Here is a 14,897-nt window from a genome sequence, read left to right on the forward strand (position 1 = left end):
GAGGGACCCTCAGAGACCATCTAGTTTGATGCTTCTTAGAGTTTTCTCTGAGGAGCAACACAAAGGGCTTTTTTAAACTGTACATTCCCAGGCCCTGCCTACTAAAAATTGCTGAGATGGGGGCCTAAGAATCAACATTTTAAAAAAAATTTGTTTTTAACGTTTATTTATTTTTTAGAGACAGACAGAGAAAGAACATGAGCCGGGGAAGGGCAGAGAGAGGAGACACAGAATCTGAAGCAGGCTCCCGGCTCTGAACTGTCAGCACCGAACCCGACTCGAGGCTCGAACCCATGAACTGTGAGATCATGACCTGAACCAAAGTCACATGCTTAACCGACTGAGCCATCCAGGTGCCCCAAGAATCAACATTTTTTTTTACAAGTTACCCTGGTGGTTTTGTTCCCGCTAAAGTTTAAGAACCACTGGTGTAGAAAAACTCTTCAACTTTAAAAATAGGGAATCTGGGGGTGCCTGGGTGGTTCAGTTGGTTAAGCATACGACACTTGATTTTGGCTCAGGTCATGATTTCGTGGTTCGTGAGATCGAGCCCCATGTTGGACTTTGTGCTGACAGTGTGGAGCCTGCTTGGGATTCTCTCTGTCCCTCGCTCTCTGCCCCTCCCCTGCTCACATTCATACTCTCTGTCTCTAAAAATAAATAAACTTAAAAAAAATGAAAATAGGGAATCTGGGGGCACAGAGGGATTGAAATGCATCTTCAGTTAGTGAAAGAGTCATTTTTGAATCCAGTTCTCTTGTCTCTTGATCTTTTTTGTTCTTGCTGTTCTCCATGCTGCTTAATCCCCTAAGAAAAATCATTGCATTGCATGCCCATAGTTTTCAAGGTAGAATCCAAATACTCTGAGTCAGGTCTCTGCCTCCCTGGGCAACCTCATCTCTGCCCGCAGCATTCTAGGCTTACTGAAAGACTCAGTTTCTCCAGGGGCCAGGTAGTGCAGACTTCATGCCCTGGCCTTTGCACATACTTTCTTTCCTAGAATGCCCTTCTTCCTCTCTCCATCTGGCAAGATCCTCTTCATCCTCAAGACCGTTCTTCTGGGAGGTTCCTCCCCAAGCCACATGACCTGTGCCCGTCTTTGCTGCCATTAGACCCTGTGCATGTATGACTCTCATAGCACTTACTCTTTTGAGGAGCTCAGTGTTGGTGTGCTCATGGGCAGGCAGATGGTTGAAGGTTCTCATGTTGAGTGCTATAGATGCATAAAATACTGAGGTGATGCTATATGAAATATATACAGAAAGTGTTATGAACTAGTTACTGTTATCCATGATCTAACTGGGGGTCAGAGGGAAATTTTAACACAAGAAAGTATTACAAGGGCTATTGTTAGGCAATAAATGATTAACTGGTCAGATGGGTATGCCTAATCAACATGACAGGCATCCAGAGCAGAGCTGGGAAGAAAGGACTTCCTGGAAGAGGAAGCTTGAACAGGGCTTTAAAGAACAAGTAGGATTTGGAGAGGAAGGAGGGTTTTCCAGGCTGTGGAAGAAAATGAAGGGCCTTGCCCTTCCCAGGGATAGTCTCGTGGTGACCCCGCACAGGAGGTCTCTCTCCTGCCCCATCCCCTGCCTGAAGACAAACACAAGAAGCAGAGCTGACAGTGTCCACACGGGTTGAAAGGTCGGCCTGCCCATGCTGGCAAGGTGCTGTCTCTCAGGTTATAGCGAGGATTTAAAGAGGTAATAGATGCACAATATCTTTTTTTTTTTTTTTTAATGTTTATTTTTGAGAGAGAGAGAGACAGCACTTGAACAGGGGAAGGTCAGGGAGATGGAGACACAGAATCTGAAGCAGGCTTCAGGCTCCAAGCTGTCAGCACAGAGCCCGATGTGGGCCTCGAATGCACAGACCGTGAGATCATGACCTGAGCCAAAGTTAGATGCTCAACCGACCGAGCCACCCAGGTGCCCTGATATAGAATATCTTGAGCGGGGGGAAGCTAAGAGCCCAAGGCTTCTTCCCCGAGACTCTGATAAAAATTTAACCTACATCCTGAGCTTCAAACCAGGTTGAGCAACCCTGGTTTATGTGAGGCTTGAGCCTGCAGGCACTGACAGAAGCTGGGCATTGAGAAGTATGAAGGATAGGGCCAGGCAGGCTCCAGATCTTGTTCTGGTCCACCACCAATTGGCAGTGTGCGTTGGGCAGGCCACCCAGCTTCTTTACCTCTGTCTTCTAATCTGTTGAGTAGAGCGATGGCATCTGTCCTAAGTTGTCATGGAATGAGGAAACAGTCACATTGAAGTACTCTCGAAACTATAAAATGCTGCACAAATGTACGGGGTTGTTCTCGCATTTGTCAGATTAGTCACAGACATTTACTCTCGTGGAGACATGCCCACATCTTTAAAAGCAAAGGCACCGCTAGACACTCCATGACATTAGATGGCACAAGTTCTGGAGTGGCAGGTAGAGGCTGGCTGAGCCTGAGGGAGAGGCACTCGTTTCTAGGGTTGCCTTTCCCCTGTACAAGGCAGTGGTAATAAAGCTTTTGTTAACCAGAGACCACCCATCTTGCCTCATATACCTTTTTTCAAAGTCTCCCCCCGTAGACTTTGCAAATGAGGACAAGTGCCATGTCTGATTCATGTCTGTGTCCCAGTGCTTAACCCAAGGGAGAGCAACATTAGTAAATATTTGTGGTGATGATGTCTTAAAATTTGTTACCAGATTTGATTGTCATAATATTTAAACACATAGTGTTCCTCAAATGATTTCTTATCATACCCATTTTACAGATAGAAGAACTTAGTAGTGGCAGAGCTTAAAGTCAGGACTGTATGACCCCATTACCTTAAATCACTTTCTCACTGTGGGAGACGGTGGCTTTTTTTTTGTAATTTCAGCAGTGCTGGCAAGTGGCCAGGGCTACATGAAGGGCTTCAGGTACTACTTTCACCTCTGCTGACTCCTTGACACTGCTGAGTCCAGGGAATCCTGCAGAGTGCACATCAGGCACATACTGGCCACACCACCCAGGTATAGACTTTGCAACATCAAAAGACAGAGGTGGGAGCAGAAGGATGACAGTGGGATGCGTTATCATTCTCCCTGTGGTCAGAGGGGTGAAGAGACGGGAACGGCTGACTTAGAGGAGAAGCAGGAGCCTGAGCTCATCTCTCCCTGGGCTGGTAGAGGCTGGGAAATGTCTTCTTTTAGGAAGGAGTCAGTTTGCTGGCTGAGGATTGGCTCACACAGGGGCCTCGAAAGACCACCTTGGTGGGCAGCTGGTGAGCCAGTCTTGAATGAGTCACTTTAGCTTTCGTGGATTTACTTACTCTTCCTCAATGAGAGTGGGTAAATATGTGAGGGCACGTGCCGCACCTCTCCCCACACCTCCTTTCCACCTTTAGCTACTTGTTTTGGATAGAGAATAGTATGACATCATATGATCTGGGGGCTTCAGCAAGATCTTCTGGGAGAGGCTTCTCAAATTGGGTGATGTCAGGAAAAGAGCTTCCTGCAAGAGCACAGAATGGGCCTAGCTGACCTGCACTGGGTCCTAACTGATTGTAGCACCCTTCTCAACTTCAGTGCTCTCATCTGTGAGATGAGAAAATAAACTTACACCTCACAGGCTTATTCTGAAATAAATAAGGAAAGGAAAATGCTCTAGAGATTGTAGTACACTACTCACTTCCAAAGAGTATTCTGTGGAACACTAGTGCTATAGGATTTTAACAAGGACAAGGGAGAAAGAGCTGTCAAACAGGGTACTGCTAACACCAAATTAAACAGCTGGTTCTTAGTCAGCAGTGCGCCTTTCAGAAGGGAAGAGTGTATGCAGGATTCCCCAAATGGGACCACTTTTCACAGACAGAATGAACTTTGGAAGCACAAGACCAGACAGGAAGGATAATGGCTGACATTTACTGAGAGGTACTATATGCCAGGCACTGTTCCAAGCCCCTTTGCTCATAGTGTCTTGTTTAATCCTTAAAACATCCCATGAGAGGGTACTGCTATTTCCATTTACAGATAAACTTGGCACAGAGAGGTTAGGTAAGTTACCCAAGATACACAGTCAGTAAGTTCAGAACTGGGATTCAAACACCAGGGTCTGGCTCCTGAGCTCACTTATTTAACAGCCACACTCTAAAACAAGGTAATATTAGGACCTTATTTATATATTACGCATTTATTCACTAATTCATCAAGTATTTGTGAAGTGTGTATCTATGTCCAGACACCAAACTGGACACTGGGGATGCAGCTCTGAAGACAGTCACACTTCCTGTCCTCAGTGAGCATTTGGTCTAGTAGGGAACATAGTCAAGTACACAGATGGTTACAACAGAATATGATAAATACTGTAATTGGGAGATGCTTAAGGTGCCAAGGAAGCCCTTAGGAGGAATAACTGCCTCAAATTTAGGAAGAGTAATACTGGAGGAAGTGACTTCTAATCAGAGGCCTAAAATGAATTAGAGTTAGTCAGCTGAAGGCATGGAGAGGGAAAAGTGTTCCAGGCAGTGGAATCGTATTTGTAAAAGTTCAGAGGCAAGAAAGCTCATTAGGAAGGGCATGGTGAGAGATGAGACCTCAGAGATGAGCAGGGGTCCTCCTCACAGACATTCCTTATTAGGTGGACTATGATGCTGGTACTCTGCTGACAAAATTTGTCCCTGAACCGAATAGCCCCAACTGTGTTCCTTGAGTTCATCTGCTTTTTATGGCAAACATCCAGTGTATACCTCTGTCATTGTCCTCACAAAACAGTGTTATAATTTGTCTGTTCCTGATTCTTGCATCAGACTGTTAATTTCTTAAAGTCAAGAATCATGTCTTATTCATTAGTGTCTCCAGAAACTACTACTATGCGTTGATGCTCAGTAAATGTTGTTTGTTGAATAAGTGATGTGTTTTCTTTGTAAAATGGATTATATCCTTCCTGCTTTTTTGAGCCAACTATCCCTTTTCCTCAGGTTCATCATTATATTCAACAGCTAATGTCCTGTGTGGCAGTTCAGTGATACCCTTAGGGGCTTTTGAGGTGCCGTATTCTGTGACTTCCTCTTTCAGCTTTTTATTGTGCTGTTCTTTTCCCTTCCTGCCTGGGCAGCGCTTGATTTTAATCAGTCTGCTGGATTCTGAAGCCTCCTCCCCAGGCTTCTTGTTTGTTTCTCCTAATCTGCAGTGGGCTGGAAACAAGATCACTTACTATGATTTGATAAGACTATTTGTGACTAAGAGTTAGTCATTTCTGAGTTAGGTCCTAAAGGCGACCTATGGGGAAAATGCAGATGCACGTGGGACTTGTATGTTAGCTATTCAGAGGCCTTCTTCCTGTTCTTCTTGCTCCAGGAAAGGTCAGATAACACTCAGGGGTTGGGAGAGGTCATCAGTCTGGAGAGCCTCTGTGTGGTGCAGAAGAACTGATCTATCATTAATTGACTAGACTACAAGAAAGTCTGTCTGTTCTTCAACTATACACTCCACCAACTTCATTCTAGCCAAACACTTGAAATGCTTCTACCTAAGCTCGCTTATCCTGGTGCTAGCTACAAATCTCAGACCGATCTTTATTAAGGCAAGTTCCAAGGAGAATGTGCTTGTACCTTCATTTGAGCAGAGAAAGAAGAGGGAGTGGGAACCAAGGCTAAAACCAAAATGTCTGGGCTCTGGGCTCTGATTCCCTTATTTGCAAAATTAAGTGGCAACATGATATGATGTAAAGAAAGAGGACTTGGGGGTGCTGGTGGCTCAGTCAGTTAAGCCTCTGACTTCGGCTTACGTTGTGATCTCTCAGTTCATGAGTTCAAGCCCCACGTCGGGCTCTGCACTGACAGTGTGGAGCCTACTTGGGATTCTCTCTCTGCTCCTCCCCCATTTATGTGCACTCGCTCTCGCTCACTCTCTCTGTCTCTTAAAAAAATAAAATAGAAGAAAGAGGACTTGGATTAGACCTGGGTTTTATTTATTTTTTTTTTTAATTTTTTTTTTTCAACGTTTTTATTTATTTTTGGGACAGAGAGAGACAGAGCATGAACGGGGAAGGGGCAGAGAGAGAGGGAGACACAGAATCGGAAACAGGCTCCAGGCTCTGAGCCATCAGCCCAGAGCCTGACGCGGGGCTCGAACTCACGGACCGCGAGATCGTGACCTGGCTGAAGTCGGACGCTTAACCGACTGCGCCACCCAGGCGCCCCATAGACCTGGGTTTTAATCCTCACTCAACCACTCATTGACTATGTGACCTCTCTACCTCAGTTTCCTCATCTGTAAAATGGAAATTATAATACCTACTACAGAAGTTAGTTAGAAGAATTAAATAGATTGTGTGAAGTGACCATTCCAGGCAAGAGTAGAAGGTCAGTAAGTGAAGTCTACTAGTATTAGGAAGAGATGTGACAGTCTTCTGGTTTGGGGGACTTTTAAATAGGAAGTCTAGTTTCACAAGAGGGGAATTGCATAGACTCCATTCCATGACCACTTGGAAAAGAATGATTTAGAAATGGTATGGTGCTTTTAACTACCTAGGCAAGGTTACCTGTTGACTAAATTATACCCTTTATCCAATGAGAGTTAAGAGGAGCCTACCTTTGCAAGCCCTATGGGCTAGGGAAGAGGGTGTACAGGTAGGTAGACCCAAATTCTGCCCCCAACAAACTCAACTCAGGTGGGAACATAGACAGTAGCTCCAATAATTTCTCCATGAGGCAAAAAAGAAACCCTATCCTCTATGCAGGATACTTACTGTTCTAGGTGGTCTCATTTCCCAAGGTGGGGCCCCAGAGGTGGGATAACCTTACAATTTATTGTCCAAACTGGGACTGTCCAGGACAGTAGGCATAAACCAGACCCATCCAGGGTACACTGGGACATCTGTGGTCACCCAGCCCAGAGGGTCCTGCAGAAGTGATGGAACTGGTTTTAGATTCTTTCGTATCAAATTAGAGAGAGTCATGAATATTAGCACTGGACCGAACCAAGGGTTTTTGGCTCTTTGACCACATGAAATACTTCTCCTTCTTACCTTAAAAAAAATGTTCAGGGGCGCCTGGGTGGCGCAGTCAGTTAAGCGTCCGACTTCAGCCAGGTCACGATCTCGCGGTCCGTGAGTTCGAGCCCCGCGTCGGGCTCTGGGCTGATGGCTCAGAGCCTGGAGCCTGTTTCCGATTCTGTGTCTCCCTCTCTCTCTGCCGCTCCCCCGTTCATGCTCTGTCTCTCTCTGTCCCAAAAATAAATAAACGTTGAAAAAAAAAATTAAAAAAAAAAATGTTCATAGTACATCATAAAAAGTGAAAAAAAAAAGATAACAAAACTGCAATATAGTAAGCGCTAATATTATAGGACCTATATGCATGTACATATAGAGAAAGATACATATATATGTGCTTTGTACGATTTATATGTAAGACACACACACACATATTATATATATATATATATATATATATATATATATATATATATATATACCAAAATATTAAATGTAGTTTCTTGAGTTGCTGAACTGTTGATGCCTTTTCTACTTTGTATTTTTCTGTGGTTTCAAATTTTTAATGGCTTTTTTAAAAAGTTCTTTCCAAAATACTGTTAAATACTCACTAGATTGTAAAAATCTTCAGATTAGAGAGATGTATGGCTGTTATTAGCAGAACAGTCTCTTTCTCCCACCTGACTCCTCCGTTAGCCTACCCCAACCTTCTTTATTCACCTGGATAGTTTCTCTTCACCCTTCAAGACTCTCATTTTTTGGGATACTCTCTTCATGCGCAAAGTGAGCTAAGCTCCCCTCTGCTTTCTATATCATCCTGTTATACCTCTAACATAGCATTTATCTCCGATAACACTGTAAATATCTGTTTGTTGTCTGCCTCCTTCATTGGATTGAGTCAGGGATCATATCTGACTCTTTTCTGTGCACCCAAATGAATCCTAACACATAATAAATGTCAGTAAACATTTGTGGAATTAACTGGTTTTGCTTTACCACCTCTTGCCCTGCACAGATGGCCCAGCACTTAGTAGGTACATCATGTGTTTAGTAAGCAGGTACATGAGTGAGGGAGGAAAATAAAGAACCAAGAAAAAGGTGAGATTGGTGGCTCATGGCATTTGTTGCTAATGGAAGGGTTTGTGTTGCTGTCCCTCCAGTCCTGGTCACCCGAGAGGATGACTTCAACAACCGGCTGAACAACCGCGCCAGCTTCAAGGGCTGCACAGCCCTGCACTACGCCGTCCTTGCGGATGACTACCGCACAGTCAAGGAGCTGCTTGATGGAGGTGAGCGTGTGGGTGATGGGGGTGGGGGTTAGCAGGGAAAGAGTACCTGGCAACCTCTCTGCTCTGGAAATGCTTCCCCAGAGCTCTGTTATGTTACTCTTCCAGAGCTGGAAATGCCTCAAGGATGGCTGCACTTCATGAGAGTGGCTCTGGGCATGTGTGATTTGCCCTTCTGTGCCTGGAACATGTTCTTTTCCTATGTGTGTGTCGTATCCCACAGCATCTCCTTGTCTGCACACACTCTGAGTTTTGATTGTGACTCTCCCCATAAGTGTCCTCTCTTCTCCTTTGTGACCTCCAGAGCAGGGCTAGTGGAACAAGACAGGAGGCCTTCAAATCCCTACCAGTACAGGTCTCAAAGATATCCTTCTTGATCCCATCCCCCCACCTCAGTCTAAATTAGGCCCTTTCCATTACTCTGGGTCATGGCACCCTGTTCTTTCCTTTAATTACTCTTGTCACAATCTGGAATTAGTTTAATGTGTTCAGAAGCCTTCTCCCAAACTTGACTCTGAACTTCCTAAAGTCAGGAACCATGACTAATTAGTCCCTAGCACCTAGTACAGTACCTAGCATAAAGTAAGAACTCAATAAATCTTTGTTCAGGACTGAATACCCTCCCTTTGGAGAGCATTGGTTTAATTGGAAAGGCAGTATATGCCATCCCCAGACAGGCTGGACTCATTCTGTCTAGGTCTGGTACAGAGTTACCTGCCACCCTGCCAAATACTTCCCAAGCTGTCACTTTCCCTCCCACTTCCCCCTATCCCACTCTGGCCTCTTCTTGGGGTAGGGAAAGAAGCATCTTGCCAGGATGTGACATGCCCAGGCCTCTGAGTGAGTGTGGCACATGACTGCCTGTGTATGCCCTTGTTGCCACTTCTTGAGAGCCTAGGGACCCTCTCTTGGGCCAAGATCCTTCTCGGTGGTCATTCTTCATAGAGCCTGGGCTCAGGAAGGGGCCTTAGAGGTCCTCTAGGTCACCCTGATTGCCTGCTCCCTCTCCTCCTGGCAGGAATCTCCAAGAGCTCACAGGGTGGCATTTTCTTGGATCCTGGCAGAGACTGAGGGAACCCTACTTCTTCCCCAGGAGTCCATTCCATTTTAGTTCTTCTCTGACTGGTTGAAATATCTTTTTTAAAATACACTGTTATTTTCTTATCTATAATTGCTGCCAACTGTCCTCTGCAACCTAATCACTTTTTCAAAATCCAGTATTCAAAGAAGTTCTTTCAGTCCTAAAGCCTTTGCCTCCCCAACCTAATATTCCCAGATCATATTCTAGTCCTTGTCATGTGCTGGGCTGGAGGGATTTCCAGTAATCCCCAAACCCTGCCACCTCCTGTCAGCCACAGCCATGCTGGCTTAGAACCCAGGCCTGGCCCATCCCCCCAGCCTAGGCAGCAGAGTGTGCCTGGGCCTGGGACATGAACACTGTGAAGCATAGGACTGCTCATGGATGTGGTGACAGTGCAGGGTTGTCTGCGGATGGGATGACTGATGCTTTCAGAGCAAGAATTCACTGCTCTCAGAAGCAGAGACTTAGAAAACGTCTCAAGCAAGATGCTACTCACTTTGTCCTTTGGAAAGATCTCAGGCAAGACATTTGTAGCTAAGAATTGGAGCATTCACCATGGGGCTTCTCTCTGCTGTGCCTTAAAAATCAATCAATACTCCCAGCCATTGTCCAGTGGTTTACATTCCCTGCTTCCCCTCAGCCCCCAAACAGACAGGGAATTCACTCTACAGAGACACCCTCTCCCCAGTCTTCCAGATCGAACACCTTTGAAATGAAGATGCACGGGCCTTTTATGAAGCACTCCCCACCCTACCCCTCCAGGCCAAGGCTGGTCCTTTGAGCCGTTCCAGGGGCATGGTTCCTGCCTGTTGACTTGGAACAGATGCCCTTAGCCCCCAACTTTACAGTTGGCCCACCTGCCTTTTTACCCAGCATCTAGTTACACCCCCTGCCCTAGTCTCCCAGCCTCAAGGGCCAAAACCATTAACCCACTTATTTCTCCTTTCCCAACCTGAACAAGTGGCTGTCACTCAAGGCCTGCAGGCCTGCCAACTTCTAACCTCCCTCCCCCTTTGACCTCTCTTGGTCTGCCTGTATGTGTGACCAGCCAACCGAGAGGCAAGATCCTGCTCCCTTGTCCTAGAGGCTATTGCCAGTCACATTTCCAAAGTCTTCTGACCTTAGGTGACCTCTTCCAAAGGGTTTCAGGGAAGGCAGCAGGGCCTGTATTTGCCACCGGCTTTGCTGCAGCAACTTAGAGGGAGGCTCTCTGTGAGATCCAAGGCAGGCATAGGCACAGGGCAGCCTATGCTCACGAGATCCACACAGAACCCTTGTCTTTGAAATTACTTCATCCATAGGGATTTGGGGCCCCCAGATTGTAGAGGGTTAGAGCTAGAGTAAGCAGCCGCTCTTGCCCTCTGGCCAGCGGTCCCCATATGAGAACTGGGAGGTGGTCCAGGCAGCAGCATCAGTCTGTTAATGTGGGAAGTTCTCTGACCCCTTTAGAGGCATGGTCACTTCAGGAAAGTGTCTGAGGAGGATACCTCAGACTTCAGAGTCAGGCCAACCTGGGTTTGAATCCCACTTCCCTCACCTACTAGCTGTATTGCCTTGGACATGTCAACTTAACTCTCTAGGCCTGCTTTCTTGTCTGTCAAATAATACCTGGGAAGTATCACAGGGGTTAGGTGAGGACCAGTGATAATGTCTGTAAAATCCACGATATGTGGAAGGTGCACCATGATTGTATAGAGAAGTCAGGCTCTTGCTCTGACAGTTCTAATCCTTCTTATTTCCTCCCCATGCTAAACCTCTGCTCCTGCCTAAAGGCTTCTTAATTCTGTCTCTGCCACAACTTATTTAAAACACCCTTGTGTTCCCTCTCTTCTCATTTAGACCCTTGGGCTCTTCAAGGTCTCCCTTTCTCAGGAAGCTTCTTCTGATGTTCTGGTCCATTCTGATTGCACCACCTCTGAACTCTTGCAGGGTTGGGCTGGGTGCTTAGCACGGGCTATGTCTTCATCTTTAGGAGGTCCTGAAACATAGTGAAAAGAACACAAACTTGGGAGTCTGACAGACCTGGTTTTATTTATTTTTTCTTTTTTTGTTTTTTTTTTAACGTTTATTTATTTTTGAGACAGAGAGAGACAGAGCATGAACAGAGGAGGGGCAGAGAGAGAGGGAGACACAGAATCTGAAACAGGATCCAGGCTCCGAGCTGTCAGCACAGAGCCCGACGCAGGGCTCTAACTCACGGACCGTGAGATCATGACCTGAGCTGAAGTCGGACGCTTAACGGACCGAGCCACCCAGGCGCCCCTGACAGACCTGGTTTTAAATCTCAGCTCTGCATTGTCAGTGTGGGCTAGCTAGTTGTCATCTCTGAGGCTGTGGACTTCAGGGCATCCTAAGATGGATCAGGCAGATTGACCCTGACCCTGAGAGACTCTCAGACTGGTAGAGGAGATAGATACGGAAACAGGCAGTGACAGCTGGGTGGGTGTCTGGCTGGGAGCTGGAGGACAGGGGCTCTAGGAACAAAAGGAGGAAATACCTACCTCTGCTTAGTGAGCAGGGAGGTGGAGTCAGTTACAGAAAGCTTGGGAGGAGGGGGCAGGGGTTGTGCTTAAGTCCTATCAGGAAGGATAATGAGAGTTTGCCAGACAGCTTTGCGTGGACAGTACTGAGTTCTGAATTCACAGGTAGCAATTCTCTATTCTTGAGCTCCATACAAAAGTGGAAATCTTTGTGGTTTTCATTCTGTAAACATGCTGCTTCTGCCTGTATTGTTGGCTTATGAACAGGAAAGCTCTGCCTCTGCTCTTGACTGCCAAGTACAAGAAAAGGTTGGAGGGACGCAGGGAGGGAGAGACAGGATGACTGGGATGAGGAATAATTGGGGAAGGTAGGGAGCCGCCTCCCTCAAGCCCCTGGAGCTGACTCATCCCAGTATTTCTAGGGCAGTTAAGGGTTTTTGCAGCTGTTTCGTCCGAGGGATGTGATCCCATGGCCAAATCCATCTTCCTAAGACATACCTCCAGTCATGGCAGCCTTTCTCAACTAGGATTCCTCCAGAGAATTGAGCCCTAATGCTCTAAGGCATCCACAGTACACAGGGAATAACTCCTCTCCCAGGCAGCTGAAATGGTACGAGTTATTCACCACCATTCATGGGAGAATTGAGAAAATCATTACTGAGATAATTTCCTATGTGTGGTTCAGAGGAGAAACCCAGTTGAAGAAAGCTGCAAGGAAAGAACACGAACTGTGAAGTCAGGATGTCAATGCCAGCCCTGCCACCAAATAGTGTGTGGTCCTGGGCAAGCTCCTGACTGCCCTGAGGTTGTCTTTCCTCTTCTGGAAATGGGAGTATGCCACCTGCTGTCTGTGGTTTTGTCAGACTTAGGGCATGTGTAGGTTCTACAAAGTAGGCACTTTATAGATGGTCTTGTATTACTTACTTCAAAAATACTCAGTGCTTACTTGTTAAAAAATAAATACAAAATAAAAAAAGAATCCTACCCATCCTAACTTTTTTTTTTTTAATGCTTATTATTTTTGAGAGAGAGAGAGACAGAGACCAAGCAGGGAAGGGGCAGAGAGAAAGGGAGGCACAGAATCCGAAGCAGGCTCCAGGCTACGAGCTGTCAGCACAGAGCCCGACGCGGGGCTCAAACCCACAGACTGCGAGATCATGACTTGAGCCATCCATAGTCAGCCACCCAACTGACTGAGCCACCCAGACGCCCCTACTCATCCTAACTTTTTAACCTGGTTGTTCCAGTCATGAACCTCACCTAACTTTTTTCCCCACTGCTACCATAATATCCAGCTATACAATAATGTCGCTTCAGCGTTCCCACCTTGGTGCCTTTACTCATGCAGGTCTTCTGCCAGTCGGTCCCCATCTTGAATGCCACCTCCCTTCTGAACTCTTCCCTGCTCCCTGGGATTTGGGTCCAGTCCCCATTACTAGATTGAGGTAGATTGAGGACAAGGACTGTGTCTTATTTGCCCCTCCCTCCTTTGCCGCAGTGCTCTCTGCACATAGTTTAGCACATGTCTAGATGCACTGATCATCTCTAAAGCCACTGTAGACTTTCTGTTTGGAGATGTGGTACTCTTGCTTCCTGGCCCACTTGTTCTTAGTGTCAGCATGTATCTGGTTTTTTGGAGCTTCACATATGAGCAGCCTCTTTGCAGCTATGTTTGTAGTCACAGTACCACTGCCTTTTCAGTGCTCATCCCCTCAGAAACACTTGGCCTTTATGAAAACTAATAGCACTTTCCCCGGGGCTTCCCTTAGCCTCTTCTACCTACTTTCATGGCTCTTCCTTGTCCTTCTCTCCAAGTGTGCAGCTCAGTCGTCAGTGTTAACCAGCCATCATCAAATGAGTCAAATTCCCCACCATCTCTGCCTAAGGCAAAGAGCCTTTCCAGTGCTGACATCTTCCCTTTAACAGCCTGTTAGTTTGTTTTTGGGGCTGGAAACTTAGAGTTCCATTTCTTGTTCTACTTCACTGTCTGTCCATCTGGCTGTACTGCCAGATGCTGAGGGAGTCGGCTTTGCCTCAGGCTGTCCTCTGGAAACTTCGCCCTCTGATTCTTGCCAGCAGTGCAGAGAAGGGGAATGAGCACTGGGCTGAAGATCAGATATTCAGGCTCTGCCACTAGCCAATCCTTTCTCCTTTAGGCAAATCCTTTCTTCTCAGTAAAACAGAGAAGTTGGAGTAGCTGATCCCACAGACCCCTTCCAGCCAGCTTCAGCATCCTATATAACCCCTAGGCAAGTCTTTTCATTCATTTTGTAAACACTTACTGAGTACCTCTCCTGTCCTAGGCCCTACCCTAGGCACCTGGGAAATAAAGATGATCCAGACGTGGTCTTTGCCCTTAAGGAACTCATAGTTCAGAGAGGAAATCAGACATTTTAACAAAGACTTGCCATCGGGTATATTAATGGAGATATATAGGAGGTACTGAGGGATCACCAAGAAAAGACCTTTTCTGTCTCTGGGGAGGGCAGGGAAAGCATGGTGTAAGGAATGGTGTCTGCACTAAGTCTTACAGGATGAATACAAGTTTACCAGGTAGATGAGGGAGAAGGGCAGAGGGAACGGCATGTCCAGCGGCATGGAGTTTGAAGCAGTATGCTGTATTTAGGACATTTCAGGTAGTTCAGAAGAGCTGAATCTATAGGGTATGGATAGAAGGCTCAGAAGTCAAGAATGAAAAGCAGGAGTCGATAAGGGAGGCCTATACCAAGATCTGCTAAAGAAATTGGACTTTATCCTTCGGTGGGAAAGCATTAAAATTTAGGAGAGGGAAGGATTGGATTTATGTTAATGTGAAAAATCATTTAGGAGTTTCAGAAATGTTTATCAGTAATCAAATGGATAAATTCAAATTAAATAAATTATGAAATGTTCACACAATGGAATAATCAAATGAATGAATGAATGAATGGATGGATGGAATGAGTGAATGAACAAACAAATGAACGAACGAACGGTTTCTTTCTCTGTACAACAACACAAATGAGTATCACAAACCTAACATTCTGGACACAAGCCAGACATGAAAGAGTACTTACTATGTGACTGCAATTATATACAGAGTT

The 14,897-nt window shown here is 45.9% G+C and overlaps 1 protein-coding gene across 2 annotated transcripts in view; it reads left to right on the forward strand.

The window, feature by feature from the left end:
• The window catches only part of CLPB (caseinolytic mitochondrial matrix peptidase chaperone subunit B), a 143,034-nt gene that overhangs the window by 64,939 nt on the left and 63,198 nt on the right, over positions 1-14,897 (forward strand). For both annotated transcript variants that reach the window (XM_047878206.1, XM_047878207.1), the window contains one exon: positions 8,128-8,256. In XM_047878206.1, coding sequence (XP_047734162.1) covers positions 8,128-8,256 — 129 coding nt within the window. The remainder of the gene's footprint in view (positions 1-8,127; positions 8,257-14,897) is intronic.

This window comes from Prionailurus viverrinus, chromosome D1, assembly GCF_022837055.1.
Source record: "Prionailurus viverrinus isolate Anna chromosome D1, UM_Priviv_1.0, whole genome shotgun sequence".
NCBI lineage: Eukaryota > Metazoa > Chordata > Mammalia > Carnivora > Felidae > Prionailurus > Prionailurus viverrinus.